Below are 26,397 nucleotides of genomic sequence, written 5' to 3'. Positions count from 1 at the left end.
CATTTTTTTGTTTGTTCATAAGAGACTTTTTTCATGTTTTTTTTACTCTTAATGTATTCTTTATTTAATTTGTAATTGAATAACCGTATAATTATTTTCGTAAAACGCTTGAAGCATACAAATTTGGATTGTAATTGGAAAAGGCACTTATTTCGAACAACATTACTGTCCGTATCACAATCTAATGGTAAAAAAGCTTAATTATGATCTCGTTTGATGTGGAATGTTGTGAAACGTAGAGATCTTAACTATTACTTTCATTGATATAGGCTTCTTTTTTCTTCTTCCAAATTTGCTTGATGTAGTACACTGTTTCTTTATGTTTATTAGTCCATAACAGCGTAACAAGTCTGCCCAAAGTCGGATCATCATCGTTTCGAGTCCAATCTAGTACAAAGTGATAGATTTGCTAAAAAGAACAAGCAAAGAAGGAAACGTTTGAATTCTGGCCATAATTAACATACCGTAAACGACCTACCTCCGACAGTGTCGGATGATCTGCTTCGAATGCATCAATTTGTCCATCCGAGTACTCCAGCCTACGAGCAAATCTCTTCCATTCGTAACCCAAATGGCGGGAAATGACATCCAAGACTTCCGTGTCCACCTCTTCCTGGCTCAACATCATTTGTGAAATGGTATTGGATAGCTTTAAATTGGCCCACTTTACGTTGGACGCCTGCGATAAACCGCTCGTTGAGGCACATTCATCCTTTACTGGATTGTTGAAGGTGAAACTGTTGCCGATGTGGAGATTGCTAGAGTTTTTGATCTGGAAAACTTGCATTCCAGTTGTGTTTGATATGGATGTTTGTGGTGCCGCAAGGGTGTTTTGCTGAAAATTGTTCACAACGCTGGAGGCTGGCGTGAGACTACCGTCCGGCATCGGTTGCAGGGCGTTAGGGAACGCAGGTACAAGCGTCGAGTTATCCGGTCGTAGTGTTTCAATGGGTTGCGCATCCGCATCGCCGGTTTGGGAATCCCCGTTTGCTTCTGGCGTGGTGATACTGCTGGTGCTGGTTGACGGTGTGTTGCCTTTATTTCCTTTGGGTCTTGGCGGCAATGGAGAAGCGTCTGTTTCTAGCTTTGAAGAACCAGTTTTGTTGAACAAATTCCCCAAAATGTCGGAAAACTTGACCATTTTATAAGCGATTTTTAGTAAAATGACTAATTCTAAACAAGCACCACAGGTCTTATCAACGAAGAATCTTGTTGTTCTGTCCAACTGTCAAATTGCGAACCGCCAGGCGAATGACTCATTCGAATAAAAACTCTTGGTTTGGAATTATAATACAGTTGGTCCCCGCAGTACGCGATACTCGATATACGCGAATTCGCAATACGCGATTTTTTAAAACTGACAGCTCATAGCGTTGCTCGAGTTCTGATTAGTCAATTTTACTTTGTTTTGGTAGAATGAAGTTTTTAATATGCATTTTTTAGCAGAGATATAACTATGCAATATAAAAAATGGAACACTTATTAGTTATTTGGATAAAAGATATGTTAAATAAGCGGTTCCCTCTCAGTGTCAACTCTTCAATATGAGGTATAAACGATATGGCAGAGGAAATCCGCAATACGCGAAAATTCGATATACGCTATTGCGTTCGGTCCCAAACATTCGCGTACTGCGGGGACCAACTGTATTTAAATAGAAGTCCTATTTTAAAATAAGCACCATGATGTTGGTCAGCAATTAACAAAAATGAATATTCTTACAAAATATCGAAACATAGAATTAAAAAAGTTTAGATGCCAAAAAATGTGTTCTTCTGGCAACCAGGCTTTTGTTGTTGTTTACGAACAAATTTGTTCATGTTCAGCTTAAGCTACCGTCAAAATATCAAAAATTGTGTTGTTTAGATTTTACAAAGCGAAAGAAAGTGCAAATCAACCGACCGGTGTAATGAAACTGAAAGTTGTTTAAGTTATCATTCAGCAAATTTGCAATGAACGTGAAACTAGCGCACATCGCAGTATTCAATTTTCTAGTGTTCTTGTTTTCATTCAGTTTATTTTGCTACGGATTTTTTCCGCTATCATTTTCGCCTTCCACAAAATCTAGCTTGAACGAATTGCCTCGGAGTGTGGAAAATGCGAGGTATGATTGGATTGATTCCAACTACGGCCTTCAACACAGTTTTAGATAATCCTTCTCATTATTACAGCGTTGATACAAACAGTTACAAACCTCGTATATCCCGGGCGGTGTTTATGCTTATCGATGCGTTGCGGGTGGACTTTATCGAACAGGAAGCCAATTTTAAATTCCTCAACAAGCTAGTAGACGACGGCAAAGCATGTCTTTACCGACTAAAGGTGCACCCACCGACGGTGACGATGCCCCGGATAAAAGCCATGACCTCCGGTGCCATACCAAGCTTTCTGGACGTAATACTAAACCTGGGCAGTCCCGAAATGAAGCTGGATACGTTTCTCTACCAGATGAAGCAACGTCAACAGAAGACCGTATTCTATGGGGACAATACATGGACCAATATGTTCCCGGATATGTTCCATCGGCAGGGAGAGAATGTAGATTCACTGTATGTGAATGATTTTTATGAGGTAATTTGTTGGATTTCACGTTTTTCCCTATAACAACTTAATGATACATGTTTTGTGTTTAAATTACAGGGCGATCAAAACATAACAAAATTTCTAAATTTAGAACTACAAATGTATGACTGGAAACTAATGATATTACATTACCTTGGCTTGGACCACATTGGACACGTGGAAGGACCATTCAGCGACAAAGTGCCGGGAAAGTTACAGGAAATGGATCAAGTTGTAGAGACTATTTATCAAACCATGCATAAATGGGTAAGAAGCAAAATATGCTCATCAGAACCATGTCATACTCAATCTAACATGTTGCTTATGTAGGAAAAAAAGTATTTCACAAAACCATTACTGATCATAACCGGTGATCATGGTATGCGGGACTCTGGTGGCCATGGAGGATCGACCCAACCGGAAACTATTGTGCCACTAGTCGTCGTCAGCGATCAGTGTCGCAAGAGTGATGAGATATTCTTGCAAATAGATTTAGCCCCAACGATGTCCATTCTCACGGGTGTTGCAATACCACATGCTTCCATCGGGTCAGTGATTGAACCAGTGCTCCAGGGATTGGACAACGAAGATAAGCTCTATGCATTGTACTATAACACCCAAAGACTCATCAGCAAAACGGAATTAATTATGATGGATAGATTGCATGCAACAGGTATGCACAGTAAATTGAAGAAGGATTGTTTATAAATTTGAAAGTAACCAAGTTTTTGTTACCTTACAGATATGTACAAGAATTTTGAAGAAGCGAAAAGACTACACGTTTCGTTTATGAAAGATACAACGAACATTGCATCGTACAAAAGAGCGCTAATGCTGTACTCATCGGCAGCCAAAAAGCTGACCGAACAGCTTATTACCAGTTACATTCGGTACGATTTGGTATTCATCGTAATTGGAGCCACGCTGAGTATTTCGTGTACCGTTATGGCGTTTTTCCAAATTTTACAAACTCCAAGCACGGAAACGATTTCTTTGCATCCCAAACTGTTTCCAGCCGTTTGTTTGTGCATAATTACTTTTGTATTTCTTAAGATACTATCCTTTGAGAAACAGTTATCCGTTCCAAATTATGCGTTAGATGCTGCTCTAGTCGGCCTAGCCTCAATTCTTTCCACTATCTGGTGGTTAATATTGGTTCTTTTGAAAGGCATTGAAGTCCAAAGACTGAATTTACGAAACATTCCATCTTACAAAACCTTGGCTTTATGGTTTGGCATAGTCTTCCATTGCCTTTCGCTGGGAAGTAGTTCGTTCGTCGAAGAAGAGCACCAAACGTGGTATTATTTTACTAGCTCAATCATGGTTCTGCTAACCATACAGCAGCTACAAATAATGAACCACACGATCGGTATGATCAACCATCCACAAACGGATGCCGCCTTAATCGACGTTTGTCGCGATGAGCGCAACCAATTCTGCATCTCTTCGGTCGCTTTCTTGTGCGTTCATGTTCTCATTCGACGCTTCAATCAAACCGGAGACAAGTGGCAACATATTCCTGATGTGGGTGACTGGTTAGCCAGCGATGGAAACAAAGTTTGGCTGAGCTTGAGTATGGCTGTTGGGCTGTTCTTTTTGGTGTATCAAATCTGCTGCCTCGGAGGGTTACTTACGAATGTGCTTTCGTTAACTGCGGCTCTGCTGATCTACTACTATCGAGCCGTAACGGGCGCGGTCAGTTTTTTCGGGCGTAATCCTCCAAAGTAAGTACAATGAAAATGTAATAATTTTTTTTCTTATTATTAGTTTACCTTGTCTAACGTAACGATATGGAGGCTTTTTAGTCACTCAGTTTGAATATGCAGATTTGAAATTTGTGGTTTAATTTAGATTCTTGAATCATTACTCAACAACAACCTATTATTGTGAACAAACTTATGAATATTTTCTTTTCTTTTTTCACAGTTCATCGGTTTGTCTCACAATATTTTGGATTAATCTCCTGGAAATATTCTTCATCGGATTCCTGCCAAAGATGTACCGGTTGGTGATGGGCCGCAGAAACCCAAAGCGATCCACCGAGCTGTATGATAATTGTCTGATTATCGTCGCTTTGTTATCCGCACTGTTGCACAAACCGCACAATGTACTGCTCGTCGGTGTACTAATGGCCTCGAGTAGATTCCTAATACAACGAATCGATCGTGTGATAGAGCATTCGGATACTAACCTTATGTTCAAAGTGATCATACACTATTGGTTGGGTAAAGCATTTTATTTTTATCAGGTAATGCGACAAACTTACGCTACTTTTTATTTTGTTTTATAGAGATTAAAAAAAAAAACGCTTCGCATCTTTTTCCAGGGCAATTCAAACAGTTTGGCCACAATCGATCTCAACGCCGGGTACGTGGGTCTGAACCATTTCGATATTGTTCGTGTCGGAATCTTCCTAACCCTGCACACGTACAGCGGACCTATCCTCAGTTTTCTTATGTTAATTCATCATCTGTTCAATGCGAAGTACAGTGAAAAGTAAGTGTGGCATAAACAAATCTTTTCAAGTGTATTCTAAAACAGTTTCTTTTTTTCTTTATTATCATCATAGCCAAATGCCCCGAGTGGAATCGGACGGGTTGAGCTCCCGACGTCGGATTCTATCGCTGACCAACTCTCTGACGATGTTACCCGTAAGCTTCTTTATCATAGTGGCGACAGTGTTGCGAGATCACATATTCGTGTGGACCGTATTCTCACCAAAGTTAATGTACGAATATTTCCACGTGTGGTTGGTTCTGATAAAAATCATTCTAGTCATGTGTTTACTGAAGACAAATGGTACCAACTAATGTGGACGATAAGATTAAATAAAGTTTATAATGCGCGATAAAGCAAGAATTTAAAATTAAAGTTGTGTCAATAGATTTGTTCTTCTTAATCCTAACATAGAATCTACAGTCTTTTGCGAAACTTATTAAACTCACACAAAATTAAAACCATCTTCGTCTAGGTGTAGTTAAAAAAACAAGTTATGTTTACAGCAGTTTGCTGGCCTGAAGCGCATAGTGGACATCGTCCGTACTGACGTTGAGGAGAATTTTCTGGTAAATATCGTTTCTGCCAGTCTCACAAATTAACAAACGGGAAGCACCGAGCCGTGCGCAGATAGCCATCGCACGCCCCGGATTGGGCACGGTGATGCCAGAAAATGCAGCGAGTGCTTCGAACTGTGCATAAACGCCAAGAAAGTTACATTCCTCGATACCAGTACGAGTGACCTCGGCCGTAACTGCTTGCAGGAATAGTTGCTCCATAAGCGAGCAGGATCGAATCGTTTGAACCTTTGCACTGGCGATCATCTCAGCCAGCGCCTGCTGAACGTGCACCATCGAAACCGTTACCTCTTGGTTGGTCTTCTGCGACTGATCATCGGCCAGCTCCGTAGCCCGACGGCAGATATCAAGTGCGCGTCTTGCATCACCCGAAACAGCTGCAACCTTACGGGCGACCAGCTGCACGGCGTCACTGTTAAAAGCGCTTGTACCGGTCAACCGGGCCATCACAATCTCTTGCAGTTGCTTGAAGTTGTATGGTTGAAACGTTAGCCGGGTCAGACCGAGGCGGGACGCGATCTTTCCCATCAGCAACCGCTCGGGCAGATCCATCGTGTTGGCGATGGTTACTACGATCAGCTGCGCGGTGGACAAAGTAGGCCAGTTGAGCAGATTGTACACGACGTCCTGCCGACGGTTGCACAGAATGTCGAGTTCGTCGACGAGCAGCACCGTCGTTACGCGCCGGGGTGCCTTTGTGGTGAACCGCTTGTCCAGCAAATTGTACGCCTGCTCCCAGGCAAGTGTTTTCCCCGTCAACTGGCGATAGATGTGCACGTACGCTTGTCGTGGCTCCGTCAACCGCATTCCGTTGATTTCGATAAAGTCAAACTTGGGTATTTCTTCGTCGTCCGAAAGTTGTTGTAACGACCGAATGACTGCCGTGGTTGTTGCCGTTTTGCCCGTACCGGGCACGCCCGAAACGTACATACACCCACCGCATCCGTCGTAGATTTTGCTCTCTAGAAAGTTGTATATTTCATCAAACTCTTTCTCCCGGCACGGAAGGCTGGTCGGAATGGCGGAAACGTGCAGCCGCTCACGTGCAATTGCTAGATCGTTTGCGCCGTCCTCAACCGGCGCATCGCGCGAGTGAATATTTGGCTTGATGGCTCCGGACCTAATTAATTTCATTTTGCTGGCGCTTTTAGGTGTCCCTTTATCCTTTCCGGACGATAGGCTAGGGCCAACCGAAGAAGGACGTCCCCGACGTTTGGGCGTTTTCGGTTCCTCGTCTACCAACACCATCGGTTGCTCCCGGCCAATCGACGAGGACCGACCTCGACGTTTGGGAGTAAACTGTTCGTCGTCTGCAGCACGTTCCGGTTGCGCTTTTTTCGGCGTCAGTTCAAGCACCCGCGACACACGCCGTCCATTCCCACATTCTTCAACGATGTTCGACAGTTGAATGTTCCTCTTCGGTGTTGCTACACTCTCCTGGCACTTGGTGTTGGTGCTGGGTGTCTTAAGGATACTCTTGCGACGAGTGCTTGCGGATGGAGTGCCAACTGGTTCGACTTCCGATAGAAGCAACGATTTACGACACTTCGGAGGAGAAACGTGTTCGACTGGCATCGAACCGGAAGTAACTCTTTTCCTCAGTGACCTGGGAGTTTCAGGATTTTTTTGGTTTTCCGATAAACGTAATTTTATCTTCATGTTTGAAGTGTTGCTTGCATTATCATTTATGATGGAATAATTCAAGCAATCGTCATCGGTTCCATCATCGGTCACATGAAAGCTTGCGTCAAGATTTCGTTTAAAATTCATAGAGCTTCTCTTTTCTCTGTGCATCTTCGATTGTTTCCTTGGCGACACATTTTGTTCGTCGTCACTGATATCGACCTCGCTGAGTGCGTTGGTAATGAGGTCAATGTTGCTGCTCTTGACGTCGATCAATTTTACAGCCCAACGATCTTCGAGAATTTTTTCCCTATGATTCTCACTAAGCATTACAATGTTTTCCACCGACTTCGTACGAGTGAGTTTCAACTTAGGAGTTCTTGGGGTCCCGAGGACCATCGGTTGGTTCGATTTGTCCAGCATTGTCTTTCTCCTGCTCGGTGTCCTAGACTCAAAGCTAGGAATCAACGGTTCAAGGTGCCATTTCCTGGCTGACGATTTCTCCAATTTATAGCGCACGAAAAACACCGGACAACGGGCAGTAGATGTTGACAAAATCTCGGCCAAGTTTGCCTGTACCGATACTTTCTCCAACCGGCAGGCACTGAAGATGGTCTCGATCGATATGTCCGGGTTAAAACGGGAGTCTTCAACCACTTCCCGTGGATCAAAGGAATAATTTTCATCCCCGGTGATTGTTTTAGGTAATCCGTTGGGTCTGCAAAAGTGCCATTAAGCTATGTTACTAATTGCCGGTGAACGGATTTACGGCAATCGAAACCTACCTTGAATACCACTGCACGATCGCACGACAAGGATCCATTTTGGTGCACGGTACATTGAAGACTTCATACATATGTACAATTCGGGCCACGTCGCAGCCATCGACCGAGTCCGGTTCGGCCGAATCTATATTGGACACAAGTACACAGTTTCCCACCTCCAAAGTCATCGCACCGAAAATACATTTCCTTGTGGGAGAACAACGAATGAAAATGGTCATTAAAATCTCATTTTCTTCCCATCTTCACCGTCTGCACTTACGAGTAGAATATGGCACTGCGATGTTTGACTGTGGTGATCTCCGGATCATACTGCTTGCCAATCCACGTAATGGGGCAGCTGGTGGTGTTATTGTTGAACGATTTTGTTTTCATTTTTAAACAGTAACAGCTGGGTAAAACTTAATAAAACAGAAGCACTTTTTAGCAAGAGATCGCCAACACCACTTGTGACCGATTCGAAACCTGCGAACGGAATGATGTTTATGAAGGGTGTTTTGGCGCGATCTTACGAACAAGATGGGTAGTGTTTAAGATGTACGCACGACGAATGTTTTTAAACTTATTTGTTAAAATAGAAAATGTTACGATTTGCATGTATAACGTTCAAGTTTTGATCTCAAAACAATTAAGATAATTTTTTGTACTCATATTGAATCATACTTGTGTAATATTTAGAAACAAAATAAAAAAAGAACATTAAAAAGTGTGTATTTACCTTGAATTTTCATTCGGCTTTCTTGAAATTTTTTATTTTGTGTAATATTTGTTACCTCAAAGCAGCAAAGCGCGCGCTTTTTGTTTATGCAGACACTTCGTTGCTTTGCATTCCAGTTGAAAGTGCGTTCCCTGCGCGGTCCAAGTTTTTATTGTTTAAAATTACGATCACTACTCGTTTATCGTTTTCTTTGTTTGGTGAAATATATTTAATTGTTCTCCATCATGTCGAGCCCGGCAAGATCAACCCGCAGTCGCCGAGGGGTCGATAGTTCGCAGGAAAATACACAGCAAACACCACAGAAGCAGAGTACGTAGCTGTGCGAGTTCGTAATTGGTTCAAAGTTTATTGCATACTTATATTCTATGTGATGTTTTTCGCAGCAACTTCTAATAGCGAAACGGAAACCCCGCTGCGCATGGGAACCCAAATGCCCCAGAATGGCGCAAGCGTGGTGCTGGAAAGTTCGGACCACGTAGTGGTACCGACGTCGCCGGCGGCGGATGCACCGATCGTGCAGGCCACAAGCCCTTACGCCCGCGCTGTCGGCATGAGCGAAATCGACATGAGTTCTCCGCTCAACTATGGGACGCCAAGTTCGATGGGATCGATTCGTACGCCCCGTTCCGGTGTGCGTGGTACACCGATGCGGACGCGTCCGGATTTGCGCGTGGACAAGTTCCCCCGGCAGGTGAATGTGGGCAGCTCGGACGCTCGAATGGACCCGATTGCCGAAGAAAGCCAGCAGTCGGCTGGTGACCAGCAGGCCGCCGGACCCCGATTGGTGGTTTGGGGCACGAATGTGGTCGTCACCGAGTGTATGGCCAAGTTTAAGCAGTTCATAATGCGCTACATCGATCCGGATGCGGCACAGGATGAGCTGACCGAAGGAATCAATCTTAATGAACCGTTGTACATGCAAAAGCTGGAGGAGGTGAATTGAAAACGTGTGATGGACAGTGGGAATCGAAATTAACATGAGATTCCTTTACTTTATATTTTAGTGTCATACACTTGAGGAACCATACTTTAACTTCAACTGCGCCCATTTGAAAACGTTCGATGAGACGCTGTACCGTCAATTGATCTGTTATCCACAAGACGTAAGTTTCTGAAGAACGACGAAGAAAGTTTTCACTAAATTGTCACCCACTAAACGTTTAAAATTTCTCAGGTTATTCCTGCACTTGACATCGCCGTGAATGAAATGTTCTTTGAACGATACCCTGCGGCTATTCTGGATCACCAAATTCAAGTACGTCCGTTCAACGCGGACAAGACACGCAACATGCGTGCACTGAACCCGGAAGACATCGATCAGATCATCACGATCAGTGGAATGGTAATCCGCACGTCGAATATTGTGCCCGAAATGCGCTGCGCGTTTTTCAAGTGTTCGATCTGCAGCTTCACCGCCGCCGTCGAGCTCGAACGGGGACGCATTGCGGAGCCAACGCTTTGCTCGCACTGCAACACAAACCACTGCTTCCAGCTGATTCATAACCGGTCCCAGTTTGCCGATCGTCAGCTGATCAAGCTGCAGGAATCACCGGATGATATGGCGGCCGGGCAAACGCCGCACAACGTGCTACTGATGGCGCACGAAGATCTGGTCGATAAGGTTCAGCCCGGTGACCGGGTGACCGTGACGGGCATCTACAAGGCAATGCCGATACAGGAAAATCCCCGCCAGTCGAGCATGAAGTCGATATACCGAACGCACGTGGATGTGCTGCACTTCCGGAAGGTCGACAACAAGCGCCTGTACGAGGAGGAAGAGGGCAAGGATCACATGTTCCCGCCGGAACGTATCGAGCTGTTGAAGCGTATTTCCGAGAAACCGGACGTGTACGATCGCTTGGTGCGCTGCATTGCGCCATCGATCTACGAAAATACCGACATTAAGAAGGGCATTTTGCTGCAGATGTTCGGTGGGTCGAAAAAGAAGCAGGCCACCTCGGGGCGGCAAAATTTCCGTGCCGAAATCCACATCCTGCTGTGTGGTGATCCGGGCACGTCGAAATCCCAGCTGCTGCAGTACGTGTATAATCTTGTGCCGCGCACGCAGTACACGTCCGGGCGTGGTTCTTCCGCCGTCGGTTTGACCGCGTACGTTACGAAAGATGCCGAAACTCGCCAATTGGTGCTGCAAACGTAAGTAAATCTTCGACTCCTTTTGCTGGCTGGATTGAAATGTATCTAACTTTCTCGTTTGGATTCCAGTGGCGCGTTGGTTCTGGCCGACAATGGAGTGTGCTGTATCGATGAATTCGACAAGATGAACGATTCGACGCGCAGCGTGCTGCACGAAGTGATGGAACAGCAAACGCTCAGCATTGCCAAGGCTGGGATTATCTGCCAGCTGAACGCACGAACATCTATTCTGGCCGCAGCCAATCCATCCGAGTCGCAGTGGAACAAGAACAAAACGATCATCGATAATGTGCAGCTTCCGCACACGCTCATGTCTCGGTTCGATCTGATCTTTCTGGTACTGGATCCGCAGGACGAGGTGTTCGATCGGCGCCTTGCGACACATTTGGTTTCGATGTACTACGCCACACGGGAAGAGAACGAAGATACCTTAGTGGTATGTTTGATTTTTGTGTCGTTGATGTTCAGATTTTAACGGTGATTCTTTGTTCTCCCCTAGGACATGAGTGTGTTGCGTGATTACATCGCTTACGCAAAAGAACACATCAACCCGGTCCTCTCGGAGGAAGCACAGCAACGACTCATTCAAGCGTACGTCGACATGCGAAAGGTAGGTGCGGGTAGGGGACAAATTTCGGCCTACCCTCGCCAGCTGGAAAGTCTGATCCGACTGGCGGAGGCTCACGCTAAAGTGCGCCTGAGCGAAACCGTCGACGTGGTCGACGTTGAGGAAGCGTGGCGCCTTCACCGGGAGGCACTGAAGCAATCGGCTACCGATCCGCTTTCGGGTAAAATTGACGTCGGCATTCTTACGACGGGACTGTCTAGTGCGGCGCGCAAGAAGCGTGCGGAGCTGGTGGCCTCAATCAAATCGAGCCTTAAATCGAAGGGCAAGATCTCCACCATTCCCTACCAGAAATTGTTTGGTGAAATTAAAGAGGCTTCTCAAGTGGTAAGTGTTTTCTTCTATTTTGGTAACGGGAAATGGGGTTTTAACAGTGTTACTAACTTTCTTTTTAATTTTTTGTTATTCACTTCAATCCAGCTTATCACCAAGGAGCAGTTTGAGGATGCCCTCAAGGAACTGCAAGATGAAGGGGTAATAGTAATCGTCGGTAACAATACGATTCGAGTTTGTTAAGTGTGTTGCGTCGATTAATGGATTTTTTAAACTTAAGTTTCTACTTTTTACTCATACTTTAACTGTTTTTCTCTTTACTATTAATCTCCACAATAAAATGGTAGTATTGAAATGTCATGGATTTTACAAAAGAAGAAATCGGATACTTTTATTTTCCTCTATTGAGAAATCTCCCTTCTCTCATATGATATTTTATTATTTTTACAATTTTTCGACTAACTTTTCACCTAATATTATTCTACTACCCTTCTACGGTTCCTCCTTCTTTCTTCAAGGGTTTCAAATCGTTCAAGTAGATAGTATGTTTCTCAAACAGCTGCACCAGTTCTTCGCTAGGTTTGTTGTACTCTCTATCAAACTCGGAACCAACACTCCAGAGCGATTCCAAGTCGTACTGTGGCCTGGCCTTTTCAGAAAAGATGTGTAAAGCTATGTTTCCTGTGGAAAGATGAAAAAAAAGAGAAATCGATAAGATTTGATCCACAAAACGTTGTCTGGGGAGGACTGTCCTACCTAAATCTAACGCCATCCAGTCGCTGCTCGATTCGCCTTCAATTTTCGGTATCAAATCGGTCGGGTGTCGTTTCATTTTGTACACCTTGCGAACGAATTCCGCCAGCCCACGCATGTGCCTCACGCTCCGTCCGGACACTATGCACAAGTAATCGACGTATTTGATGTCTTTGGGTACGGTGCACACGAAGATGTTGATCGCACTGTTTAACCTCAAGACTGTGACTAAATCCTCTATTTCATACACACCCGACTTTCCACCTGTAAGTTTGATAAAGGCGTTAAAAAAATCATGTAGGGTGTTTCACAATTGATTAACGGGAAACACTTTCCCGGTAAAATACTCACGACTAAGGTCAATGCCACTGTACATGTCCGGCAGGTCATCTTTTTTCTCAGGCTGAGATAATCCAGCTTCGTGCAGCAACCGTTCTTCGTCCACATCCAGAATCACAGGGGAATCAACGTCCCGAAAGACCTGATACTTTGCAGCGATTGACCGGGCACTAGGGATGTTCTCGGGTGCACGCTTATCCTTTTTACGCTGCTCCTCCAGCGGAACTTTCGACGAGAATTCATCGTGGAATAGTCTTACTGATGGGTTGAGCAATTCTTTGCGAATCCGAGGCAGTAATCTTTGAAAAGTTGAACACATTTTGCGAGCGTTTGTCGAGTCTACCGTATTAGATGCTTACGGTAATGTGTAGAATGAAAGATGCAACGTGCATAAACAAAAACATGGATGGGAGAGTTGAAAAGTTCCCGAGTGTTGAAGTCCCTTAATTGGTCGCTTGGATGACATAAAATAATATGAATAATAATTTTGATGGTTCATGAAAAAATTGAATTTAAATAACAGCCTCTTTGCATAAATAATATGCCACAGGAACTTTGATTATTTTTGAAAGTGGGGAACATGAACATTTTAAAACACTTGTTATGTTTTTAGTAATTCGTTTAAGTGGAAAATTGCCATTTTTCTGCAGTGCTAAGCTAGAAGTAATGAGAGTTTTCCAGAAGGGAAAGCTTCTATTAGTTGACGTTCTATTAGTTAATTCGAAAGGAGGTAGATACTGTGATCGCTGGGAACAGTGGCGAAGGAAGCCAAACGGCTCAAAGTCTCTATAAATCCTTAACACGTTCCGTACCAAAAATAATACTATCAAAGGACGAGTTTTGCTTGTTTTTTACAAACGAAGAAGGGCGTTAAAGAAGAGGTAAAAATAGTATGGAGCATACAAAAATCTATGTTTTACACGAATAATAGCATCACCCATATACGGGTGACATGGTACGGAACGTGTTAATACTACTTCTACATACCGCTTGATTGTTTTAAAAGTTTGATCTTTTTGATTACTACTTTATACAAGACGATAATTCGTGCTTTGTTTTACAACAGACAAGTTTCAATTGAACCGAAAACAGCAAGACAAAAATAGGGTGTCCTTATCTAGTTCCATGTGGTAAGATCAAGGCAACGATTAACTCTCCGCTAGGCGTCCAAATCAAGGTTAAGTTTGTTTTCCAAAAATCAACAAAACTGACCTTGAATCCAAACACGTGGCTTTCAATTGGACGATCACAACAACAGCAGCCTCCGATCGTTCCAACCAAAATAGAAAACGCACTGTAAGGTGTTTTGTTCAAATGTACAAAACACGCCGAAAGAAGCATAAAAAAAGGTTCAGAGTTTTTATTGACACAGATCTGTCTCGACTAGAGGAAGTGTTTCATTTGCATTAAGTTAGTTCAACGACACAGACATCGCATCTTGAAGATTTGTTTTGTTTGCCTTTCGCGATATACGCACCCGCGCGTGCCATCCAGAACTCTTGGCGATATCGGTCATAGATAAGTGCAATGTTTTCGTTATCGCAATGCAAGTGGCGTGTAAAATATTGGACAGACAAACAGACATTATTCATCTGAACAAAGAGACGATCATTTTTGCAACAAGATATTCAAATACTGGGGAAGTTGAGAGAAACAACCAATTTAATATTTGGTTGGAAAGAAAGTTGATCGTTAAAATACGATCAAGCGTGTAGATCAGAAGCTGTAGACCAGTCGTTGGGGAAGAATATTGATACAGCCTACACTGCAGAATCCATACTCGACAACACTCGAAAACACAAATCAGTAACCAAAACATTGGCCGGTCTTATCAATGAGATAAGCATTCGAGCACACAGCCTCACTGGGCAAACACAACGAAAAGGCTTGGCCGTGCGGTGATTGGTGAAACCGATGCGGGGCCAGCATTTTTCCGTAAACTCAAGTGGTCCCGCGTACGCCGGTTCGGGTATTATTACGTTGGCGACTGTTGAACCGAACGCATCGTAATACGCGAGTTCTGTCCCGTCCCGCCGTTCTATCTGTCGTGCGAGTCGTCATTCTTTCGGGGGGCTATTGCGATTATTTGAAATCTACCGGCCGTTACCATGAGCTTGTCCCGGTTCCGCCTGATAACGTTCGACGTGCACAACACGCTGCTACAGTTTCGGTCCAGTCCCGGCAAGAAATATGGCGAAATAGGGGCCATGTTCGGAATAAGCAACAACAACAACCAACTGGTTTCGAACTACATTCAAAGCTGGTAAGTCTGCGCAGTACGCGTGCCACATGCTCAGATGCGTACTGGAATTGAGCCCTGTTACGATAATTCGCGTTGGTCTGGTTAGATAGCGGGGATTCTCTTACTTTTTGCAAACTTATTTTTATTTCCCTCTATTCCTTATCCGATAGGCGCAAAATGAATCGGCTGCATCCGAACTTTGGACTGAAGACTAAAATAACGTACAAACAATGGTGGCAAATGATGATAGACGGTAAGTCGCGTAGGCTCCGCCAGGGTTACGTAATGTAATACCCACCAGGATTCAGCAACTCCCCGTTAAAAGGCAAGGGTCTTCGATTTGTAGTTTCTGTGTTAACATTGAAATGACGTTGATGTGGGTCAGTGGCAAAAGTCAGTAGATCTCACGAAGCACATGGCCCAGTGAACGATAGGATTCCCGATGGTACTCGTTATCAGTAAACTTGGCCGCCGTTGAATCTGGGCGACGACGGGCAGTGCTTTCGATTATGTGATCGATCTGATAGCGGATAGGGGGTCAATGATTTATTTTATTGCCTTCGGCGTGGAGTGGAAAGTACCTGCAAAATATGAATTACTACAGCAATTGAATATTTTAGGAATATTCAACGAAAACGGCACACACAACACTCCACCGGAAAAGATCGAGCAGATGACCGAACACTTCATGGAGTACTTTAAGACGAGCGTCTTTTGGCAGCATTGCTATGGGTCGGTTGACTTCCTGAACTATCTGAAACTGCAGCGACACGTGGAGTCGAACGGGCACAAGGAGCCACCGTTTAAGCTTGGCGTCATTTCCAACTTCGATCCCCGGCTGGACGTGCTGCTGCGAAATATGAAAATTAATCACTATTTCGACTTTGTGCTCAACTCGTACGACGTTGGCTATATGAAACCGTCGAAGGAAATTTTCGACCGTGCCATGCAGTCGGCCGAGATAAAAGACCTTAAGCCACACGAGTGCCTGCACATCGGTGCGACACCGGCGACGGATTACTTTGGCGCACGGAACGCCGGGTGGTACAGCTTACTGGTGCACGAGAAGTCGGCCGAAGAGTTGACGCGAAAGTACGGTCAGTTGGTTGAGGATAATCATGTGTTTTCTAGTCTGTTTGATATCCACAAAAAGATATCGAACGATTACATGAGATGGTGATTGATATTAAAGGAACATGTTTAAGTGTTTGTTAAATGTTTGGTTAATAAATTTTAATCTTTACAAAGCTAATCAATCGGAGTTTGTTATTAATGATTATTAATTGATTATTAATGAAATTTTGATTTGCACTCAACATAATTGAGCCACACATATTGATTGAACAGTATCTTACAACCATATGATTGCACTAAAACATTTTTTCATCGAATAAAGTGAGCAGAACTCGTACAATTTGTAGCGTTTTTGGAACTTTAGAAAACAATTGTAGGTTTCCTACCCGCGTATCAAAAGCAACAGACAATTTGAACAGAGGAAACTGTCAAAAATCGTACATTTTTGGACTTGTCAAAATCAAGATAAAGATACATAAAAGGCTGCCATGATCCAACCTTTTGCCTCATATCAGTAACCTTGGCCCACACCAAAAGGAAAGAAAGGATTTGCGGAGAAAAATATTTTCACTTCTCAAAGCTATTCGGGATAGGTTTTACAAAATGCCCCTTCCAGCGTGCTTTGCGGTAAGTTGCGGAAAATGAAGCGGAGAACTTTGCAATTGGTTTTGTTTAGTCGTTCCACCGGAACTGGCCTTATTCCTATCAAAATATTGCGACCGAAGGCATCTGGGATCTGACGCGGCATTTGTTTTCCTTCCTTCCACAGAACGCGGTCGAGCCGATGCAGGTGGATGTTCAGCCAGAAGATAACGAAAACAACGAGGAAGATGTGTATATAGTGGAAAATCCCTCGATAGATCTGGAATTGCTTGCTAATCAGTACACGGGCCTGGCAAAACTGCATCGCCTAATCTATGTGGCGGACCACTGTCCATCGTTGCGGCTCGAGGCGCTACGGATGGCAATAAACTACGTTACGACGACCTACAATGTGACACTGTACCAGCATCTGCACAAGAAGCTGGCAGATAATGTTAGTGCGTTATTCCTGCCCGACGTGACCTCCCAGTCGGGCGGGTCGCAGGAAATACCCACCTTCGACGCGGCCTGGGTTGAGACGAAGAGTAAAAAATCCGCCTTGAAGCTGGAGAAGCTGGACTGCGATCTGAAAAACTACAAAGCTAACTCGATCAAGGAAAGTATCCGTCGAGGGCACGATGACCTAGGCGATCACTACCTGAACTGTGGCGATCTTTCCAATGCCCTTAAGTGCTACTCGCGGGCCCGGGACTACTGCACCAGCGGTAAGCACGTAGTAAACATGTGTCTGAACGTGATTAAAGTGTCGATCTACCTTCAAAACTGGTCCCACGTGCTAAGCTACGTCTCGAAGGCCGAGGGCACGACGGAAATCGCCGAAACGCACAAAGAAAAAGACCCGAACCAGGCTGTGATCACACGGTTGAAGTGTGCGGCCGGGTTGGCCGAGCTGGCGACGCGCAAGTACAAATCGGCCGCCAAACACTTTCTGCAGGCCAACTTCGACCATTGCGAGTTCCCGGAGATGATCTCTACGAACAACGTGGCCATATACGGTGGGTTGTGCGCACTGGCGACGTTTGACCGACAGGAGCTGAAGAACGTCACCACCAGCAGTTCGTTCAAGCTATTTCTCGAGCTGGAGCCGCAGTTGAGGGACATCATTTTTAAGTTTTACGAGTCCAAGTACGACTCGTGCTTGAAGCTGCTGGATGAAATCAAGGACAATCTCCTGCTGGACATGTACATCGCACCGCACGTGAACGCGCTCTACACACAGATACGCAACCGGGCGCTGGTGCAGTACTTCAGCCCGTACATGTCGGCCGATATGCGCAAGATGGCCACTGCGTTCAACCGCTCGGTGGCGGCACTGGAGAACGAGCTGATGCAGCTGATCCTGGACGGGCAGATACAGGCGCGAATTGATTCGCACAATAAAATTCTGTATGCCAAGGAGGCTGACCAGCGGAGCGCCACGTTCGAGAAGGCGATCAATGTGGGCAAGGAATTTCAGCGCCGCACACGCATGCTTATTCTGCGGGCGGCCATGGTTAGGCGTCACATTCATGTGAAGGTATAGTGGGCGGCCTACCCGACTAGGGACGCCCAGGGTTGCCGCATGGGGACGCTCGGTTGCACGCGCTAATGAAATGTGTCTGTACTTACAGAATCAGCCACGCGAAAGCAGTGCTCATGGTGCGGAAATTTGTGTCCCGGCCAGTGGTTTGCTGGCGCGCAATTGAGTAAATCTGACCGAGGAAGACTTTTTCGTTCGCTTCAAAAGAAAATCCAAATAAGAATACTTACGCCCTTGACAGTGCTAGAAAGGGAGGGATTGTGGGAACACAGGCATTGTGGTTTAAAAAGCAAAAGTAACTTAGCAATAGTACTGAAGGCGAAACGAAAGCATTAATACCATTTTCGCAACGCAACATGTTATCAGTTCAGTGCATATTTAAGTAAACGCCACTTAATTTCGTGTGTTACGCTTCCTCACCATCAGTGACAATTTCGGAATGGTTTGTGTTTTCAAAGGCAACTCATTGAATTCAGTTTCTTGCTCGGGCTCTATTGATACGATATGTTGAGCGAAGTTTAAAATTTTTTCAATAAACTAAAGTCTTAAAAAAAGGTTTTTGCAAATTAGTTCTCCGTTAGGGCACAGCATTTGGTGTGGGATAATATTCATGGTCCGTGAGCCAGTGTCTTCCAGTTGATATGGGGTATATGGGGATATGGCGTCTTCTAACGCCTGCTTCGATCCCGGCGCGGGCTCGCAGAACGATCTCTACGCTTACTGTGCTTCGCCTCGTTACTGCGCGACGCACCGCCGTACGGTGAGCGGGATCGACTGCGATGTCGATACTTTTCCCTGCGTTCGTTACCTTTTTCGCGGGGTTCTCTGCGGCCGTCGTGCCGGTTGTCTGATTTATGCGTGGTTTGTTTTTTGCTCTTCTTTTTCGTTGACTGCATAACCGCACCAGAGTCCTCCGAATCGGACGAGGACGAATTACTGCTTTCGCTGCTCGAGCTACTAGATCGTCGTTTGTGCTTCTTCTTCGACGCACGTTGTTTCTTTTCGATCTTTTCCAGTTTTTTTAGCAGCTTCTTTTTTTGCTTTTTGGTCAGCGAGCGTATGAATTCTGTTTCGGGATCTGCTTGCTCCACTTCCGGGTCTGTTACGAGCTTGTGGGATGTGACGAGCTCCTGCGCGGATCGTTTCATTGCTAGACCGTCGTCGCGCAGTTGCTGCTCCAGCTCTCCTTTGGACAGTACCTGATTGGCCTCTGCTTCAGAATGGATTTTCTTCGCTTCGCTCATCGAAAGGCTGTACATGGTGCACTCTTTGTCCGTGTTGATGTGTCCCCATTTGTGACATTTAATGCAGCGTACATTACGCACCTGGATACCGAACCTGCAACGGAAGGCACGTACACAAAGGTTGCACTGGAAACAAACTTGGCGTGTTGATATTACTTACGGTTGATCGCGGATTTCTGTGTCTCCCTTGCAGTAGCTTTCGCGGGGGGCATTGTATTTGCGCTGCCACTCGAACTTGTACTCGGATTCGTTCGATTCCTGTTCGCGTTCCTTCTTCATGCCCGGGGGCAGCTCGTACATGAAATTGACGCTCAGCTTGTCCTTGCTATCCCTGCTGAGCATCGCTTTGTTGTCGTGTAGTTCCTGTTCCTTTTCATATTGGTTTCGCAGTTCTTCCTGCTTCTTTTTGTATGCTTCCGCCTGCTGCTCCGCCATCCATACCTAAGGGGCGTAAGAGGTTGGTAAACAACGTGAAAATTAACGCAACTGGCTTCGATCGGTAGATTTGCGACATACCCGTTTCAAGTTATCCCTTGAGGCAGGATGGAAGAACTTTTTGCACATGTAATTATTGAATCCTTTACCCATTTTGACTGATAATTGCGATTTAAGAGGATTGAATCGAAAAGATACGCAGTTTCTAGTTGCTTTTTCGACTGTTTTGTTTTACTTGTATTTTTTTTATAGATTGACAATTGAGCTGTCATCCTTTTTCAAGGTGCTTACATATTTCCTAATAGCTATATCAACCTTACTGTAGACGGTAGATTTCGATGTTTTGTTATAACCATTTTATTGTAGTTTGGTAAGGTATGTTTCTATAATTACATTCAAGGTGTCGCTTTATTCAACTGAAAAAATCGCTATTTAAAAATAATAAAAAATAATAAATTTCAATAAAATCGAGAATGTCTCATAAAATAATTGTCCAATAATAAACCGGGCACCAAATACCTACAATTATGTTAAACATGTAGTTTTCATTGATATAATCAAGTTTTTATATTTAAAATATCCTGCAAGCTTCACCTTCAGAGGAACAGGAGCAAAATTCATGTTTCAATACAGTAACAATTTATTTACAATTCACAAAAAAATCTAGTCAATTCATCTGGAAAAACATCGGACACAAAATGAAAACTTCGGAAAATCGATCTCCTTCTACCGCCACCATGAATTATGAAGGTAATTAAACGTCCTCGCCTGTTGCATCCAGATTGCACGCTTTTGTAAACCATAGTCCAGAGACATTACGATTTTATAAAATTATACCTTACATCGATGGACTGAAACTAAAACAAACAGTCCGTTTGATGTTTCCTTGCTGGCCTACACGGGCTTGATTATCCATAGCTATTTCAATAGAAATCAGCAGCTATAAAAGAAGACGCATCGAAGGGAATTCATGTTAATTGTGAGATAGAAACGAAAAAGTCACCACGGCTCAAAGTTTCTATTAACTTTACAACAACAACAATTGTGTAATAATTAGTTTTCTGATAAAACTGCAGGCGTGATGGCACATTCGGAGGATCATCTTCCGGAGAGCTATTTTCGATATCTTAAATTCTGTGGTGTTTACCAGCGGCCAACGGTTGGCAGCCGTCTGCGGGTCTGGTACACTTGTGTCGCTCTCTGCATGTTTCTTTTCTTACATCTGGCGTACACCCTGCCGAATCGATCCTCGGGATTGATGGAAATCTGCGATGAAATCATGTTCATACAATCGTGCCCGATCGTGATGGTAAAGTTCAACATGTTTTTGAGCGATCGCGAGCATATGTACGCCTTGATGGAGGCGTTTAAAAAAATTCACGTTCACGTAGGTGCAGCTGAGGAGGAGCTGCATCGGTTTGTAAAGTGCCATTTCATTCATGCGAAACTTGGACGGATTTACATTATGAGTGCGACGACCGTAATTGTACTGTTCATCCTGAATGCGATTTCGACTAGTGTCTCTCTGTCGGTGCAAAGCGGAGAGCTCCGATTCGTCACCCCGACGAAGTATGAAACATCTCAGTAAATGAAAGAATAGAGAATGTAGAATGAATGTTGTTTCTTTTACAGTTTTCCTTACAACTACCAGCACCCGCTGGTGTTTGGCCTAACGATTATCTTCTACATCGATGTGTTAATAATTGGTTCGTGCATCAGTGTCACGGTGGATATATATTTCTCGGAGTTCGCAAACAATCTCGTAATTCACTTCGATATCGTCGCACAGCGATTTGCAAAGCTCGACTATTCCGGCTCAGCCAAAGCGGCCACCGAACGCGAGCTAATCTGCTTGATCGCGTATCACGGCGAGCTATTGGAACTGGCCGGAAAGATGGTGCAGCGATTCCAACAGGTTATCTTCTTCTTGCTACTTATAACCTCCACGATTCTGTGCGTCCTTGGGTACGAGTTTGTCGTCCTCGACAGCTTCTCCAAGCGACTGCAGGTAGTAACCGAGGCAGCGATTTTTACGAGCCAAGCGGTTATCTACACCTATCACGGATCGCTTATTTGCGAAAAGGTGAGAACGTCGTTGAAGGATAAATGATATGTCGAAATAAAATATTGTTTTTCCAGAGTGCATCCGTTTCCGAAGCTATTTACGCGAGCAATTGGTACGAAGCAACCCCACCCATCAAAAAGATGATCTATTTCTGCCTGATGCGTGCGCAGAAACCGATCGTCATGAAGGGTGGTTTCATCGAGGCCACGTTGCCAACACTGAAGAAGGTAATTAATAATGGATGAACATCGCGTCAATCGAGTGCATGTAAAATTATGCAACTGTTCGTTTTTTCCCTTCAGATTCTTAGCTCTAGCGGATCTTACATAACGATGCTGCTTTCGTTGGAATCAGATGTGTGAGGAGTTTTATGCTGAGATCCAAACGATACTCAATAGCCTTATGAGTTACAGCCCTGCACACAAGCATGCTTATTAGTTCTGCAGAGCTTTCATGTCACAGAACTGCGCTTATAATCCACATAAAAAATATTCCTTATAATCCAATCTTCGGCGAATTGAATTGTATACCGATTGATGTTCGATAAAATCGCTTATTGCATGTTGTAAACAAAAGAAAAGTGGAATATAGAGTTATAGGTAGTGGCCTCGGGAATCACGTTGCATCTGCTTGGAATTGTACTTGGAAAAGGTTTTCTTGGGGGCAACATGCATCCTCAGAAGAGTTGCAAGTCATCTGAGCCAAGTGAAGGTTTCGAAATAAAATCTTCTTAATTTTACTACTTACTTGCTTATGTGGCGCTACAATCGCTGAGCGGTCTTCGCAGCCCATCGGAGCATCTTCCTCTCGTACACGGCTAAGAGGGTTTCGTCAGATTTGGAGAGAGTCCATGTCTCGGAGGCGTATGTAAGCACTGGTACTATGTATGTCCGGTATAGTCCCAGCTTCGACTGTCTTGACAGGTATAGTAAGTGGAACAGTTCTTTCAGACCGATATTACCGGTTAGCTTCCAGTACCCTAGCGCGAATTTCATTTCGATCTTTGACCGAAGATAGGTGAAATTTCGATCGACATCAAAAGTGCGTTCACCTACTTGTACATTACCCCCGCGTAGGCTTTCGGCAATTGTTGGTAGGGCCGTTGTTGATGGTGCCACAATCATCTTGGGTTTTCCCTTGTTAATCTTCAGTCTGAGGTTATTCGCCGAGATATTTTTTTTAATGTGGCATGACATCGCCAAGTGAGACAAGGCCTCTCTCCGAGGAGAGTTTGTGTGACCGAAAGACGGTATATTATAGATCGGTGGTCAGCCGTTCGTAAAACCGGAGGGTGCCAGACTCGAGATTCGATCCCACACTTGTGGCGTGGTGTTTCCTTGCTTCCTTCCTGATATCGAATTTTCGCGTGTTGCGGATTTCTTCTGCGATATCGTTTATACCTCATATTGAAGAGTTGACTGAGAGGGAACCGCTTATTTAACATATCTTCTATCCAAACTACTAATAAGTGTTCAATTTCTTCTATTGCATCATTATATCTCTGTTAAAAAGTGCATATTAAAAACTTCATTCTACCAAAACAAAGTAAAATTTACTAGTCAGAACTCAAGCAACGCTATGAGCTGTCAGTTGTAAAAAATCGCGTATATCGAGTATAGCCTACTTCGGGGACCAACTGTATATATTTCAATTTGTTTTCTTTGACATATCGACCATGTTTGGTCATGCCTACCCATTTAATCAAATGTTATCATAGTTTTAATAGTAATAGTAGTAGCTGTCAATTCCTGGACAGGTGCTTATTTCATCACATGAAAGCACATGAATCCGGCTTACTAAGAAGGATTCACTACATTAGCGGGAATTTTACTCTACCTCAACTTAACTCCTAGCATCTTCTCTATTAATCACGGCGTGTATTGTATTTAAATTTTGCCAACACATCGATTAAACGTTTGGGCCTCGCAAGCGCCCTTTGCATATCATGTTTGACATAACATGAATTAGTATCGTTGAAAAGGATTTTATATTAGCCTGCGATGTGTGGCCTGAGAAATATGCAGAATCAAACAGGTATGTGGTGTGGTGAGCGATGTGAACACAGTGTGTGTGCACTGGTGTGCACTATAAGAACGGGGCAGGAATTACTTGTGTGAAATAAAGAGCTTTTTTTAGTTTATCCCTTATCGTTTTCTTTCTTACAGGTATGCTACATAGAATAAACATATTTTTAAGGTAATCTTAAATATTATGTATTGTTGATGGTAAGTGGACACCAATAATACAAAATACCTGCAGGATAATGGGAAGAAACCCAAACTTATCACCGATTGAAAATTAGATTGCATGTTTTTGAGTAATTTTAATTTTATGTCTAACTCGTGGAACGTTGTAATACTATGTAAAAGAGCTAGGGTAAGTGCTCCTATAGTGGTGCTAGTACCAATAGTGGTTGTAGTGGAACAAAATTCCAGCTCTACGACGAAATTCATACAATGGAGATATTTGTTCTTCTATGAAATGTTCTTTGATCTTCTGCGAAGTGTTTAAACGACAAACCTTCCCATTCCGTACCAAATTAAGGCTCCAAAATTAATATTTTCCGAACAGATTGTTCTAATATGCTGGATTTCTTAACAATTTTTCAGGTATGCCATGATTTCCTTAAGGCTATAAATCACTACAAAATGCATTGGTTTGTGATAGGTCTATGAGAGCAATCCATTGGTCTATGGCCAAGAAAATGCATTGGCCTAAGCAATTTGGCCATTCTGTTTTAAATTTGCTTCGAAAATAAGTCACAGTCGAAATATATTCCGTCTTTCCCAAGTACTACCACCACTTTAGGAACACGATACCACAATTATAGGAACCATACCACCATTATAGGAGCAACCAAATCGGAAGAAATATACGCTTTTTTCGTCTATTTTTAATGTTTTACGGTGAAAATAGATGTTTTCAAGAACAAAAGTCGTGTTTCGATCATAATTAGTACAAATATGTAAAATATTGTGTTATTAACACTCATAAATAACATCATATTGTTAGTTACATTACTGGTACCTTTACCCCATATGTAAAAATAGTAAGCGAATCCCTATAACATGAAATTGTTCAAGGTTACGCAATGAAAATGTGGAAAAATCGATCTACCTTTCGCACTGCCATGAATTATAAAATCCATTACACGTCTTAGCCTGTTGCATATAGCATGCACACCTTTGTAATGTTGGGATTAAATTATAGCTTCTATCAGTAAAGATTGTTTATTTACGATGTCGATGATAATTCCACGTTCACAAAGATTTCCCTTTTAATTAAGTTTATAGAAGAAGAAAACAGTTCGTTTGATGTTTATGTGACAGTATTAGATGTTCCATTGATATTTCATTACTTCATCTGCTATAAAGGTAGCTACACTGAAAGAAACGTATGTCAGTCGGTGTAATTTCTGGTTAAACTGCAAGTGCCATGCTTCATTTTCCGGAGAGCCATTTTCGATACCTTAAATTCTGTGGAGTTTACCAGCGGCCAACGAATGGCAGTCGTTTGCGGGTCTGGTACACCTGTGTCGCTATCCGCATGTTTCTTCTCTTACATCTGGCGTACACCCTGCAGAATCGATCCTCGGGCTTGATGGAAATCTGCGAGGAAATCATGCTCATACAAGCATTCCCGATCGTGATGGTAAAGTTCAACATGTTCTTTAATGATTGCCAGCACATGTACGCCTTGATGGAGGCGTTTAAAAAACTTCACGTTCACGTAGGTGAAGTAGAGGAGGACCTGCATCGGTTTGTAAAGTGCCACGTTGTGCATGCGAAACTAAAACGGATCTACATTATAAGTGCGGCGGCCGCAATTTTAATGTTCATCCTGAATGCGGTTTCGACTAGTGTCTCTCTGTCGCTGCAAAGCGAAGAGCTCCGATTCGTCACCCCGACGAAGTATGAAACACCTAAGTAAATGAATGAATAGAGAATGTAGAATGAATGTTGTTTCTTTTACAGTTTTCCTTACAACTATCAGCACCCGGTGGTGTTCGCTCTAACGATTATCTTCTATATCGATGTAGCGATAATTACATCGTGCATCAGCGTGACGGTCGATACGTGTTTCTCGGAGTTGGCAAATAATCTCGCAATCCACTTCGACATCGTCGCACAGCGTTTTGCAAAGCTCGACTTTTCCGGTCCAGCCAAAGCGGCCGCCGAGCGCGAGCTAATTTGCTTGATTGCGTATCACGGCGAAATGTTGGAACTGGCCGGCAAGACAGTGCAGCGATTTCAACAGGTTATCTTTGTCCTGCTGCTGATCGTCTCCATGATCCTCTGTGTGTTGGGGTATG

General features: G+C 43.7%; 8 protein-coding genes across 9 annotated transcripts; 4 read left to right on the top strand and 4 right to left on the bottom strand.

The window, feature by feature from the left end:
- Positions 1–54: 54 nt before the first annotated feature.
- Positions 55–1,196, bottom strand: LOC131281402 (protein immune deficiency). The gene is made up of 2 exons (XM_058310731.1): positions 479–1,196; positions 55–409 (listed from the first exon to the last, which is right to left on the bottom strand). Exons 1-2 carry the CDS (start codon positions 1,139–1,141, stop codon positions 245–247), a joined length of 828 nt encoding a protein of 275 aa, XP_058166714.1. The 5' UTR covers positions 1,142–1,196; the 3' UTR covers positions 55–244.
- A 756-nt stretch (positions 1,197–1,952) lies between these two features.
- On the top strand, positions 1,953–5,456 carry LOC131281399 (GPI ethanolamine phosphate transferase 2). The gene is made up of 8 exons (XM_058310727.1): positions 1,953–2,104; positions 2,172–2,571; positions 2,641–2,829; positions 2,893–3,235; positions 3,305–4,286; positions 4,489–4,810; positions 4,889–5,046; positions 5,132–5,456. Exons 1-8 carry the CDS (start codon positions 1,953–1,955, stop codon positions 5,370–5,372), a joined length of 2,787 nt encoding a protein of 928 aa, XP_058166710.1. The 3' UTR covers positions 5,373–5,456.
- On the bottom strand, positions 4,786–8,500 carry LOC131281400 (origin recognition complex subunit 1). Its single transcript, XM_058310728.1, has 4 exons — positions 8,304–8,500; positions 8,045–8,230; positions 6,956–7,977; positions 4,786–6,871 (listed from the first exon to the last, which is right to left on the bottom strand). Exons 1-4 carry the CDS (start codon positions 8,414–8,416, stop codon positions 5,559–5,561), a joined length of 2,634 nt encoding a protein of 877 aa, XP_058166711.1. The 5' UTR covers positions 8,417–8,500; the 3' UTR covers positions 4,786–5,558.
- A 385-nt stretch (positions 8,501–8,885) lies between these two features.
- Positions 8,886–12,155, top strand: LOC131281401 (DNA replication licensing factor MCM4). Its single transcript, XM_058310730.1, has 7 exons — positions 8,886–9,068; positions 9,143–9,693; positions 9,764–9,862; positions 9,934–10,913; positions 10,983–11,349; positions 11,413–11,865; positions 11,959–12,155. The coding sequence occupies exons 1-7, from the start codon at positions 8,984–8,986 to the stop codon at positions 12,052–12,054; spliced, it is 2,631 nt and encodes an 876-aa protein (XP_058166713.1). The 5' UTR covers positions 8,886–8,983; the 3' UTR covers positions 12,055–12,155.
- Positions 12,156–12,232: 77 nt separating this feature from the next.
- On the bottom strand, positions 12,233–13,222 carry LOC131281403 (uncharacterized). Its single transcript, XM_058310732.1, has 3 exons — positions 12,916–13,222; positions 12,568–12,828; positions 12,233–12,492 (listed from the first exon to the last, which is right to left on the bottom strand). The coding sequence occupies exons 1-3, from the start codon at positions 13,220–13,222 to the stop codon at positions 12,296–12,298; spliced, it is 765 nt and encodes a 254-aa protein (XP_058166715.1). The 3' UTR covers positions 12,233–12,295.
- Positions 13,223–15,011: 1,789 nt separating this feature from the next.
- Positions 15,012–16,325, top strand: LOC131281770 (rhythmically expressed gene 2 protein). Its single transcript, XM_058311120.1, has 3 exons — positions 15,012–15,166; positions 15,316–15,398; positions 15,766–16,325. The coding sequence occupies exons 1-3, from the start codon at positions 15,012–15,014 to the stop codon at positions 16,323–16,325; spliced, it is 798 nt and encodes a 265-aa protein (XP_058167103.1).
- A 437-nt stretch (positions 16,326–16,762) lies between these two features.
- On the top strand, positions 16,763–18,889 carry LOC131282136 (COP9 signalosome complex subunit 1b). 2 transcript variants are annotated; one of them, XM_058311536.1, is made up of 3 exons: positions 16,763–16,846; positions 16,945–18,338; positions 18,433–18,889. In XM_058311536.1, the coding sequence occupies exons 2-3, from the start codon at positions 17,004–17,006 to the stop codon at positions 18,505–18,507; spliced, it is 1,410 nt and encodes a 469-aa protein (XP_058167519.1). In that variant the 5' UTR covers positions 16,763–16,846; positions 16,945–17,003; the 3' UTR covers positions 18,508–18,889. The 2 variants fall into 2 exon arrangements, with proteins under 2 accessions (XP_058167519.1, XP_058167518.1); XM_058311535.1 differs by having other exon boundaries at positions 16,823–16,846; positions 16,989–18,338.
- LOC131282137 (corepressor interacting with RBPJ 1) lies at positions 18,819–20,249 on the bottom strand. Its single transcript, XM_058311537.1, has 3 exons — positions 20,102–20,249; positions 19,746–20,026; positions 18,819–19,679 (listed from the first exon to the last, which is right to left on the bottom strand). The coding sequence occupies exons 1-3, from the start codon at positions 20,171–20,173 to the stop codon at positions 19,010–19,012; spliced, it is 1,023 nt and encodes a 340-aa protein (XP_058167520.1). The 5' UTR covers positions 20,174–20,249; the 3' UTR covers positions 18,819–19,009.
- Between the last annotated feature and the right edge of the window lie 6,148 nt (positions 20,250–26,397).

Source organism: Anopheles ziemanni, chromosome 2 (genome assembly GCF_943734765.1).
Source record: "Anopheles ziemanni chromosome 2, idAnoZiCoDA_A2_x.2, whole genome shotgun sequence".
Taxonomy (NCBI): Eukaryota; Metazoa; Arthropoda; class Insecta; order Diptera; family Culicidae; genus Anopheles; species Anopheles ziemanni.
Note: the sequence above shows the minus strand (reverse complement) of the source record. Positions and strands in the feature narration are given on the sequence as shown.